The sequence below is a fragment of the Macaca nemestrina genome, chromosome 3 (genome assembly GCF_043159975.1).
Source record: "Macaca nemestrina isolate mMacNem1 chromosome 3, mMacNem.hap1, whole genome shotgun sequence".
Lineage (NCBI taxonomy): Eukaryota > Metazoa > Chordata > Mammalia > Primates > Cercopithecidae > Macaca > Macaca nemestrina.
Window position 1 is genome coordinate 68,755,178 of NC_092127.1, and position 12,869 is coordinate 68,768,046.

At 39.1% G+C, this 12,869-nt stretch overlaps 1 protein-coding gene across 29 annotated transcripts in view; it reads left to right on the top strand.

Annotated features, from left to right (window-relative positions):
* The window catches only part of LOC105486162 (PR/SET domain 5), a 344,263-nt gene that overhangs the window by 60,686 nt on the left and 270,708 nt on the right, over positions 1-12,869 (top strand). For all 29 annotated transcript variants that reach the window (XR_011621031.1, XR_011621027.1, XR_011621024.1 and 26 more), the window contains exon 3: positions 12,321-12,443. Coding sequence is in view for 10 of the 29 variants with exons in the window: in XM_011748886.3 (XP_011747188.1) it covers positions 12,321-12,443 (123 nt within the window). In the remaining 19 variants the exon portion in view is untranslated. The remainder of the gene's footprint in view (positions 1-12,320; positions 12,444-12,869) is intronic.

The following is a 12,869-nucleotide window of genomic DNA, read 5'->3' on the forward strand; positions in this document are numbered from 1 at the left end:
ATAATTCACCATTCGGGTTACCCGTCTCAGAGGAGTGGAACTGTGGATATGTTGAGGACCAGGGAGTGCCAGCTGGCAAGGATCTGGGCTAGCAGTCATCTGACCTCGAGCAAATCCAACCGTGCATGACTATGACCCTGTCACCAAAATGTTGGGATTGAAGAAAGCGTTTGATGAGTAGAATGACTCCACGGTGTGTAGAGCAGCTGGTGGTAACCCAGTCACTTAAAAGCTTGGTTGGGAATGAGATATCAGATTGTCCTACAGGAGAACAAATCACAAATGCAGTTTTAGGATTTTATGATGCTAGAGTTGGAGCAGGATTGATATCAAGGCTGACTCAGCAATGGCAAGGACTGAATAATCTCAGTGTCTGTCTGTGTTCTTCTTAAACAGGCCATGTGTTTTTCTCAGAGTGAGGAGATTTGAGAGTGATTATTAAATGCCCTGAGTGGTGGAGTCCTTGGACCCAGACAGACCATTAAGCCCCATATCTCTGGAAAAGACAACATTCCTGAAGAATTCCTCCCCACTTGGAGTTTCCCAGATTCCTTTCTTGAAAGGTTCCCATGCAGCTCTCATTTTCAGTTCCTTTGGTCCAGGCACTTAATGCTGTAAGAAAATCACGTCAAGGGAAGAAGCCCTAGTTTTCTTTGTAGAAAACATCTGCTGCTGCAATATTTGTGTTCTAGATTTGGATGGCATTCCTTGCCAGATCTTTTGTTGCCAGAGCAGTTATTGATGTGAGACACAGCTGGGTCTGTAGCAGGGAGATATTGCTATGTCAGTGATCCTACCTTCTGGCAGCATGAGCCTTTTGGCAAAATTCTCAAAAATGACCTATAGCAAGAGAAGTGTGTACAACATGGGTGTACGGGCTCTTCTGAGTTGGTCCTTCTGTTCCCATTTGATTGTTAGGACATAAGAGCTTTAGTCAGGTTCTGAGTGAGGAAACAAAATCTTTTAGGAACAAGTAGAGATCAATTTCTTATTTTTATGAATAAAATTTTTACTTTTAGAGAATATTTTTTCTGAACGCTCCTTAACTTAAAGGATTTTCTGTAAATCACCCTTTCTGATACTGATCCACTGTAGGATGACACTGCTAGGAGATGGAGAGTTGGGAATCCTCTGCCAACCTATCTGATGGCTGGAAGTGTGGAAAGAGGATTTGGAAAGGATTTTCTGTGTTCCTCTTTGATTGCATGTAACATCAATATTTCTTAATTTTGTGTTTTTATTCTTTTCTTTAGGTATGTTAAGTTTGCCTGTGCTGATTTCACCTGCCTTGGATTAAAATTGTCTAGAATATCGGTCTGTCTGATTTTTAATCTTTGATACTGTGCTTTTTAGGTATCAGATATTAACTTTATGTTCAAGGCCTGTAAATCAGTACTTCCTATCCTTACCCTTCTCTCCTTATCTCCTAAGGTGTAAATTAAAAAATTAATACATTTATTGTCATAATGTATTTAGTTCTTTCACCTTTCACAGAACTTTCTCTCCACACACAATTCATCCTGCACATTAGGGTTGTTGGTCACCCATCACTATTCCCCTTCATCTTTCGCAGTTGAGTCGAGATATTGGCAGAGTTTCCACCCTTCCTCCATGCAGCAGTGTATTATTACTGAGAAGCTAACGCCCTACAGGGGTGGCCCCAGATTAGCCTTAGCCGTTGAAATTTCTGTTAGCTGGAGGACAGAATATCCTAATTCATATAGTCACCATTTATTTCCCGTTATTGCTTTGATTTTGCTGCTCCAGCCACAAAATTTGAGTCCTGTCATCCTAACTGCATCTTCCTAGCCAGATTTACTTCTATCGTTCATTATGTCTCCTCCACACTAAATGATTAAGTTAGTTTACCATTCTTTCATTGTTACAATTTTCTCTACAGTGGATTCACCTGTTTGCAAAACTTAGATTCTGAAGCCAATTTATAAGGCAATAATTTCTTACAATTACTCCTGATTATTCTTCCTTATCTGATCACTAGATGGAGTTGGTTTGTTTTTGGCCATGAAAGGGAAAGGTCTTTATTATTTCAATTTATTTTCTTTCTTCGCTTTTTCTCATTTTTTTTAATGCTTTGGTTGAATTGGTATAGTTTAATTTCTGTAAGTTAAATATTTGTATGATAAAACTTTGTTAATCTTGAAATGACCCTCCGCCTCTCCTGTTTGCAAATTTGTATCCCATTTTCAGCACATGGAACTAAGTTCACCTTGTATGTTGAAGGTTCCCAACACTGCCCCAACATTTGATTTTCTAGAAGGACTCACAGGACTCAGCCCATTGTTGTACTTGTGACTAAGGTTTCTTCTAGTACATAGTAGGTGTGTACAGCCCTATCATAAGGGAAAAGGCACAGGCAGAGTCTGGAAGAACCTGTGTGCAGTTTTCCTTATGCTCTCTCCCCCCCGTGAAGGATCACACAGACCAAATATATATACACATATATATGTGTGTGTGTGTGTGTGTATATATAATTATTTATTTATTTTTTTAGACAGAGTCTTGCTCTGTCACCCAGGCTGGAGTGTAATGGCCTAATCTCGGCTCACTGCAGTCTCCACTTCCTGGGTTCAAGCAATTCTCATGCCTCAGCCTCCCAAGTAGCCAGTTTATAGGTGTGTTCTACTTATAAACAGCTAATTTTTGTAATTTTAGTAGAGACAGGGTTTTGCCATGTTGTGCAGGCTGGTCTCTAACTCCTGGGCTCAAGCGATTCACCCTCCTTGGCCTTCCAAAGTGCAGAGATTACAGGTGTGAGCTACCGCATTTGGCCAGAGCGTACTCTTTGCCCAAAAATAAAAACGCAGCCACACGTGTGTGATGTTTCTGTACAACGTTCAATGCCCAAGATTTTTATTAGAAACTCATAGGCACCTTCTCCCTAGGATATACCAAAATTCCAGGCTTCCAGAAGGAAGACAGGTGTTCAACATAACCCATATTGTTTACACACGTCGTCTAGGCACAGTAAAACACCCTGATATGTTAAGTATTGACAGGGAACACGCTAAGGGCCAAGTTCCCCCATGCCCACCAAAGGCCAAACTTGCAGGCAGGACTTTTTGGCAGTCTCAGGTCTGCTAGGTTTGTTCTAGAGGCATACCTCTCTATTGGAAGCTTTTCATAATGCACCTCTTCTCTGCTGTAACTCTTTCTTTTCATCTTGGTCCATCCTCAGGACCTGGCTCTGTATGTTACTTTACACCCATCTGTACCAATTCATTTTGGAAATGAATGCAGTTCATATGTATGTCCCTTATGGTAATCAGTACATTGCTTTGTGAGCTTTGTAAACATTGTGTTTTCTGCTTCCTCATACTGAAGGCATAAATTGAGTAAAGGAACTGTGTTCAAAAATGTCATCTGTGGCCTTTCATAGCACATTTGAAAATAACAAATAAAGAAATGTATAGTAAATGTTGTTCAGTAAATGTTTACTGACAAAGGATGTTACTTTTTAGAATTTTTCAGCACAGAACTATGATTGCTGGATGATTATGAGAATTACCTTAGTAACTGGGAAGTATTTGGTTGCCTTAAGTTCATTCTTATGCTAAGATCATTGATTGGTTTCTCTGTCAAGTTATGTACATTTTGAGGAGAATACTGTTAGATTTAAATGGTTTGGGTGGATTCAATTTTAATAGCTTTAGAAAACTATGCAGTTAGGAGAGGAATTTGGGTTAGAAGATCAAGATCAAAGGAAAAGTCGATTAAAAAAACTTTTTTCTCCCTGTGGACTACATGATGTTCTTTTCTTATTTAGAGTTTCTGTAACCTTTGCACAGAAGTTTTCAGATACAAAGCATCTTCTCCTTTTTTTTCTTTTCTTTTATTCTTTTTTCTTTTTTTTTTGAGACGGAGTCTTGCTCTGTTGCCTAGGCTGGAGTGCAGTGGCACGATCTTGGCTCGCTGCTACTTTCGCCTCCCGGGTTCAAGTGATTCTCCTACTTCAGCCTCCTAAGTAGCTGGGACTACAGGCATGTTCCACCATGCCTGGCCAATTTTTATATTTTTAATAGAGACGGGGTTTCACCATGTTGGCCAAGCTGGTCTCAAACTCCTGACCTCAAGTGATCTGCCCGCCTTGGCCTCCCAAAGTGCTGGGATTAGAGGTGTAAGCCACCACGCCCAGCCCAAAGCATCTTTTTATAAAAACACCATCAAGACTGTGATCTCTGGATCTTGGATATTGCCATTGCTTTATATGTGACCACCAACTCTTTAAAATAATTTCATGTTTTATGATTAGAATTTTGCTACCAAAATAGCTTATTATTATTTAATACATTTTGTAAACTCTTTTAATATGCTATAGGGAAAATTCTCCAAAAGATGACAACAGTCTGGTCATGATAGCTCATGCCTGTAATCCCAGCACTTTGGGAGGCTGAGGCTGGCAAATCACTTGAGGTCAGGAGTTCAAGACTATTCTGGCCAAAATGGCGAAACCCCATCTTTGCTAAAAATACAAAAATTAGCCAGGTGAAGTGGTCACATCTGTAATCCCAGCTACTCAGGAGGCTGAGGCTGGAGAATTGCTTGAATCCAGGAGGCAGATATTGCACTGAGCAGAGGTTATGCGTCTGCAATCCAGCCTGGGCCACAGAGCGAGATTCCATGTGAACAACAACAACAAAAACATAACTGATGACTATAAGGCTAGAAGTCTATGCAGGTCTGAAATCTATATTAAAAATTGGGCAACACTAAGGCTTCATAAAACTTTAACAGGATTTAAAGTGTTATGAGTCATTGCTGAGGGATCTGATGGATACTGCCAAACTGTCAGAAGACATGGTGGCCTTATTATGGTTTTCTAATACCTTGGTGAAATAACACTTTTTGCTTATGGAAGTCATTTGCTTTACAATATTGACAAAATAAAAAGTAAACAAATAAGCCACTAAGTAGCTAAGAGAAATGCTGTAACATTCGTGCATAAAACCCTGCGTGTTTTACAGAAAACCCCTAAAACAATGGGTACAATAAGCTAATGTCAGTTAAACTCAACTTTATTCTTTTTTTTTTTTTTTTTTTTTCCCAAGAAGGGAGAAAGTGGTCACTGTTGTATTCTTCATGTGATAAAAAAGCTTCTGTCCAAAAATGCCGTTGAAATCTGAGGAGCTGAACAAGTTCATAAAACTATAGAAAAGGACAGTTTCTATGCTGTTAAGACACTTTCATAAATTTGCTGTGGAAAAGATGATGTGGTTTTCACTATGTCTTTCATTTTATGTCACGTATTTAGTTTTTTAAAAAAATTAGCCCAATTTAAAAAGTACTTTGAAAGGCAAAGACATGGAGTGCTTTAAAATATTTTACATTAAATCTCTCATAAAATATTTTTGAACATTTAAAGGAAATAAAGGCAATGAGAGTCAAAGAAAGGACACATTGTGTGAGCTTTTCGTTAATAAAATATTTATTAAGACTGTATCAAATGACAGGCTTCCTTCTTTGAGTGGTCAGCTGTCCAGGTATAGGATTTGCTTAGCTACAGAAACCTCACCAAGTTCTTCGGTTACACTTGTCTTTGTGTCTTTGACAGTATCATGAGACCTTCCTGTTTATAAAGGCAATCTCAGCTAAATGTCTGGTGTGGCAACCAAAAATTGCTTTTGTGATTTTTAAGCTGCTTCAATAGAAAGAATGCCCAGGTCAGAGGTCATAATCGTCCTTTCCAGGCTGGATTCTGTCCCGTGTTAGGAGGGTTTTGACAAGTTTGTGTGCACCCATGAGGATAGCCAGGACAGTGACGGAACTGAAAACCATGTCCGATAAGGAAGGAGTTACTTGTTTTGTGGAAGAGAAACATGGAGAAGGAGGGATTCTCACCTTCAGAAATTTGAAGGGCTATACATGGAAGAGAAATTAAAACTCCTTGAGAGGGCAGAGCTGCAGTTACTGGCTGTGGGTCACAGAGCAAGGTGTTTCAGTTTGGCATAAGTAAGTGTGTCAGTACAGCTAAAATGACATCTGGGTTTGCTACTACCTTATAATATTCAATTAGAGGCTATTTGAATATGTATTTGGATTTGAAGAGTAGTGTTAAGATATCCTTCATGGGAGGCTGAGACGGGCGGATCACGACGTCAGGAGATCGAGACCATCCTGGCTAACACGGTGAAACCCCGTCTCTACTAAAAAAAAAACATACAAAAAACTAGCCGGGCGAGTTGGTGGGCGCCTGTAGTCCCAGCTACTCGGGAGGCTGAGGCAGGAGAATGGCATAAACCTGGGAGGCAGAGCTTGCATCCAGCCACTGCACTCCAGCCTGGGCGACAGAGCGAGACTCCGTCTCAAAAAAAAAAAAAAAAAATGATATCCTTCATGTTTGTTCCTTGAAAAAGTTGACATGACTGGGTATGGTCACTCATGCCTGTAATCCCAGCACTTTGGGAGGTCAAGGCAGGAGGATTGCTTAAGCCCAAGAATTCGAGGCAAGCCTCGGCAATATAGGGAGACCCTGTCTTTATGAAAAATAAAATAAAATATTAGCTGGGCAAGGTGACATGCACCTGTAGTCCCAGTCGCAGCTATGTGGGAGGTTAACATAGGAGAACCATTTTTTGAGCCCGGGAGGTTGAGGCTGCAGTGAGTCATGATGGCGCCGTGCCACTGCCCTCTAGCCTGGGCAACAGAGATGCTGTTTGTAAAAAAAAAAAAAAAAAGTTGACATGTTATATATGTCCCAGCTGTGTCATTGAAAGCAGAATGTTTATATTTAAGGTGTCTATAGCCACTGTGGGCCCAGTTTTCTCATTTTACTAATACCTTATGTTTGCAACAATAGACATTGATATAAAGAACTGTCAAGTATCTTATTTCATTTGATGCTCTCACAGGTTCTGTGAATGCGCAGGGCACAGACTGTTATCCCTGTTTTAGAGGTCAAGTAATCATAGCTTAGTTCAGTCAGAGGAAACCACTCACCCAAAGTGATGTAGTCAGAGCCTTGGATGACATCTAGATTTTTGATTCCTAGTTCAGCATCTTTACCACTCCAGAATGGTTTTCTTCCACTTGAAATCTAAATATTTGTCACAAAAAGTGACTATTTTTCTCATCAGTCCTTTTATATTAACTTCGTATGTGTTATATGATGGATGTTAAAGAAACAGGGATCTGTAAAAGTCTGTATTTCCTTTCCATCTGCTTTCGCATATGAAGGCAGGGGAATCCATGGGTTAGGATTATCAGATAGCAACGAGCAGGTGGGAGGCAGAGGGAGGGAAGGTAGAAGGGAGTTATCAGTAGATAAGCTACAGTGATGTGTGTGTGCGTGTGTGTGTGTGTGCACATGTGTTCATGAGCACACAAGCAAGTAGTAATTTCAGAGAGAATCCTTTGAACAATTGGCGGGGGAGATCCCATGCCCTTTTCTTGGAAACTATAAATCACTACCGTTTCCTAGCTATGATCGCTGCTGATTTCTGAAAGTGTGTCTCCCTTCGGTTTAAATCTGACAACAATGTGCCGTCAGAATTGATTACTTGAGCACACTTGCTTTTTTGTGCTCCTAAAGATATCCTGAAGTCTGGATAATTAAACACTGAAGGCAAGGCATATGGCCTTACTTAGGTAAAAACAATTGCAGAAAGAATGTCTGTAATTTAAATACAAAAATGTGATGGCATTTTAAACTCTAAAGACATCCATACTCTAAATTTTAGTGCTTAAAACTACTTTCTTTGAAGAGCCTTGTTGAAAGACAGAAAGGTAAATATGTTTTATTTAATAAATAAATAAATACTGTAGCATAGCGTATTGTAATTTCTCATTAAGGATATTATTGCTGTCTTTTTTGGAACTGACTGTATTTGCTGCCATTAAATTTTACCATACGTTAAATCAAATTTTATCTATCAGTTACATTTTGCCACTTCTAGGGGGCAAATCTGGCTGACTGGCTTTGCTCTTGGAGCCTTGATGGAATGTACATAGTTAGTGAAAAATTCCTCAGGCATTTAAATTGTTGAAGGAAATAATAGAGTAAGCAACACTGTAGACTCTTCTTTGAAAATTAGCCGTCCAAATAATAATTGAGCTTCTCTGTCTATTGTTGACCCAGTTTAACAAATAAAATATTTAAGTTTAGGGAAAGAAGATTTGTATCTCTCTCCCTACTCTCTGTTTCCACTTTCTTCTTTCATTTAAACATTAGGGTTTTCTCTAATTGATCTGAGATTTTTTGTGGTTTCCTCTGTCTTTTTCCGGGTGGGAAGACAAAATCAAGTATGACATATTCAATGTTGTGAACTTTTAGTCTGAAAAAGGGTACAGATACACGGTAGCAATGACCAGCACATTCTTTCTCTCAGATACTTGAAAAGTGATGGCAGTAGCATTTAACAGAGGCTAAACCCTGCCAAGTTCCCATAAGGGAATAATTTCATTAAATGTGAAGTGGCAAAGTCATAGAGATGTGAACAATTACATTGAAGCATGAAAGTTTTCATTTTCACATGAGAGTATCTTTCTCTTTCCTACTTTATTTTATTTTGAGAGATGGAGTCTTGCTCTGTCTTCCAGGCTGGGGTGCAGTGGCGCGATCTCAGCTCACAGCAACTTCTGCCCCCTGGGTTCAAGTGATTCTCCTGCCTCAGCTTCCCAAGTAGCTGGGACTATAGGCGTGTGCCACCACGCCAGCTAATTTTTGTATTTTTTAGTAGAGATGGGGTTTCACTATATATTGGCCAGGCTGGTCTCAAACTCCTGACCTCAGGTGATCTGCCCGCCTCAGCCTCCCGAAGTGCTGGGATTGCAGGTGTGATACCTGATGTGTTTCCTACTTTAACTAACCTTTTTGTGTAACTATTGTGGGAAGCCTGTGCCAATCAAACAGGTTTTGGAACTGAGATGGTTTTTACTACATGGTGAGACTGTCGAGTTCATCATTGGCCCCAGGTATGCAGAAAATGATCGTAAGTCGGATAGTAACCAAACACACTTCATTTCCAAGAAAATTCAGGTAAAAGAAGATGATATTTGGAAGACTAAGTTTTGACAGTAACATAATATACTTTGGCAGCAAAAGTTAGTGAGATGCTGGAACATGGTACTAGGAGGAATTTTCTATCTTTTTTATTCCTTAGATTTAAAAAATGTTCAATTTATTACCTCAGGGTTCAGTATCAAATTAAAATAGATAAATGGAGACTTTAATAATAGCCAGTTGTCTGGAGTTGTTTTGATTTGGTGTCTCTGGGAAGAGGAAAGATGGATTAGATTACTTTTGGATGTCTCTTTCAGATGATATGTCAGCAAGGCGAACGCTGTGGTTAGGGTAGTGAGATAAAAGGCGTGTGCACAGGTAATCTACCAGCTTGGTGGAGTGTTGAAGATTAGACTGGTGGAATGAGGAAATGGCCAGCCACTTGAAAGCTGGAGAAAACATGTGGGCCCCAGAGAGCAAAGACTCTCTAAGAACTTAAAAGTTGTTTGGGTAAGCATATTTGGAATAAAATGGGCAGTGATTCTGTTAATGAACAAAGAAAGTTATTTCAAATGTGATTATGTAGGTAATGTAGTCTATTGCTGGTTGTGATAGTGTTGTTCTGAGAATAAAGGTAAATCAGCACATAAATTTGTGTGTATTAAAAGTGATACATTTCAGAATAATTTTAGTATAAAATCAAATTATGTATTTCCTTTAAGATGGAATATTGCATGAGAAAGTGATAGCCAGGAAGGTACATATGTCTAATGGACTGAAAAGGAAAATAAATTGCTAATACTGAATGATTGAACATAGTTGGGGCCAAAGGGCCTGGGAAAAAGCTGAAGTACACAAAGGAAAAACAATGCCCCTGGTAAAAACTCAAATGTTCTTACTATAATAAGTCACAGAGAAATATTTCTTCTGTTTTGTATCTTTGAAGAAAGAATTCCAAATGTTATACACATCTGGTGTATATTGTGCTTACTACTGAGTGACAAATGTGTGATTAAGAAGGGCCATAAACTAATTTCTGTAAGTAGTGCTGTCCTCTCAAACTGAGATATGCCCTGGGCAAACCCATTTGTGTTTCACTACATAAAGTTAGTTGGGTTGTGTGGATTTCAGTATCAGCTATAGATTTTCAATTTCAATTCTTCTGAGAAAATTTTTCTTTCAAGTATCAGGTGGCATTGCCTTAATTTAGCTTTTTGTCAATATAAACAGTTTTGGTGCTATTGCTGTGAGGGTACCTGAAAGGAAGGACTTTATATCCAAAATATTTAAAATTATTTGTTTACTCTGCCAAAAAAATGTGAACTGACATGCCCATTGAGGCAGAATTGTAGAGTGTACATTCTCTTTACCATATCAGTGTTCTGGACATTTTTGGAATTTCCCAGTGGGCAGTGAGTGTTCTGAGCTAAAGGGTAAGTAGGGAGGCAGGACAATTATGAGGCACCTCCCAAAGCAGATCTTTTCAGTGAGAGTTTGTTATTTAGTAAGAAGTATTACAAATTCCCATACCTTCACATATAAGCATCTTAAGTATAAATATGAGGTATTTATAGTCCTAAATTGCTCTTTTAGAAATTATAATATGAAAAATTACATTCTTGCTTCCCAGTGATGGTCTGGCATTAATTATTGAGGATCCTTGGGCACGGAAGAAAACAGGAATTGTCTGAGAAACATGGCAGTAGGTCAGATAATAGGAACAGGCAAACTGTATTCTTTCCTGGGTATTTATATATTAGAATCTTGAAATATCAGTTTTTGCAGTGCATGTAACAGATGTATTTAAAATGTTTTTTGGGTAAAAATAACTGTACCTACCCAAAGTAACTGTCTAGATGACTTCCTGGTCTGTTGGTCCCCACATGATCTGGTGTCTGCCAGTCTGTTAGATCTCAACGCCCACCACTTTCTCAGTTGCTCCTTCTGTTCCAGCCTCATAACATTTTTACTGTTCTTTGAAAGCACCTAATTCATTTCCAAACCCAAGGCCTTTCTCCTTGCCTTTCACTTGCTGTACCCTCTGCTTGGGAGCAGTCTTCCCCTAGCCCTCTACTGGTCTGTTTCCTCCCTTTAGAACTCTTAAGGTCCTCTCATCAAAGGGCTTTCCCTGATCGCCTCATCAAAAAGAGCCCTTCTCTTAGTACTCTATTTTCTCCTGCTCTGTTTTAGTTGTCATCGTAGTGCTCATCTTTACATGAAATTATATTCTATGTTTGTTTACTTTGAAGTGCTGTGTGGTCTGGGGCTTTGTCTTGTTCACTGAAAGATTCTTGATGCCTTCAGCCATTAACGACCTAATAATTATTTGTTGAATGAACAAATGATTGTCCAGATGTGTCATGAAAATACATACGTTATGGGACTGGTTGTCTTTTATTTTATAAAATAAAATTTTGGAAATCTAGAATTCTTATCAAGTCTGCCAAGGTGAATTTGTAACCTTCATGTTTGTGTTACTTGGTGTTGGAGATATGGAGTGCTCATCACTCACTCCTCTCCTTTCTTTTCTGGATTCCAATGGAATAGAAACATGAAATGAGAGTTGAATGGTGATTGGTATATAAGTTTTATAAAATGGGCAAGTCCCTAGCAACTGATAATGCAAGGGTTTTGGAGAAGCTAGATTTCAAGTAACTTGGATTCAAGAATGTCCAATGGGCTATCTGCTTTGGGAGTTACTCCCCTCCTCTCTCCAGCTGAAGGTAGAGTAGGCCTGAACAGCGAGAGCGTACGGTCTGAGACAAAAACCAGAGAGCCCACCGTCCTTCTCAGCAATCCATTAGTGGGCCATGAAAGGATAAAATGGGACTGTTTCATTCATTCACTAGTAAAGAGCATGACATTTTGTCTTACTAGATGTCAGATTCCCACTGGCTAGATGAGCAGGTTCTCCTTTTATGGAGATGATTCAATAAACAGGTCCAGAGGGGAATTGAAATGATTGCTTCAGTTCCAACCCCTGTCAATTGGGAAATTAGCAGTATGACCCTTCTCTTTGGAGAAAAGAGGGAAGTTGCAATAATAATTATTCTCTGAACAATTGTGATTGCAATACATATACTGGAATGTACCTACAAAACGAAATAATTTTGACCAGAAAACAGCTATCAACATAGGATGTTTCTGAGAGTCCACTGCAATTGTGAGTCATCTAGACATCTGCCAAATGAAATAGTAGGCTCTATTTGTACATGTGTTTAAGAGAAGAATGCATGTTATTCCAACTTCTATTTATCACCTATCAATGAAAAAGGTATATACTTATGAAAAAACGTAACCTTGATGTGTTTAAAGGCTAATATTCTGACTTCCATTGTAAACTCAGGAGCCTTTAATGTTTCAGGTTCGTGGGAGTAAGGGAGAAGTTTTGTACATTTTGGATGCTACCAACCCACGGCACTCCAACTGGCTTCGCTTCGTTCATGAGGCACCATCTCAGGAGCAGAAGAACTTGGCTGCCATTCAAGTGAGCTTATTTGCTTCTTATTTGTACTGTGCACGGTGAGGGGGGATGAATGAATATGTAACTGTACTCCCTGTTTTAAATTTATTTCCCAATGACCTGCTTTAAATAACAGTAACTAACTCATAAAAGCAGAGAAATCTCATCTAGTCAGCATATGTCCCGAAAGGGCAAGCCTAGCTGTAAAATAACACCAGGGCACTTACTTTATGAGAATTCCTGAGGGAACGAATTGCACAGTCTGATATTGTCCTTGGCAGATCTTGCTTTCAGGTACTTTTATTTCATTCAGTGAATATTTATTGATATTATTATTTGTTTGATAGTTTATTTTGTTCATAGTACTATACCCTGTGTTAGTGTTTGGGAAAGGCTTTATGGAGAAGGTTTACTTTGGGATATTCCCCATGACTAGGTTTTGAGCTTGTT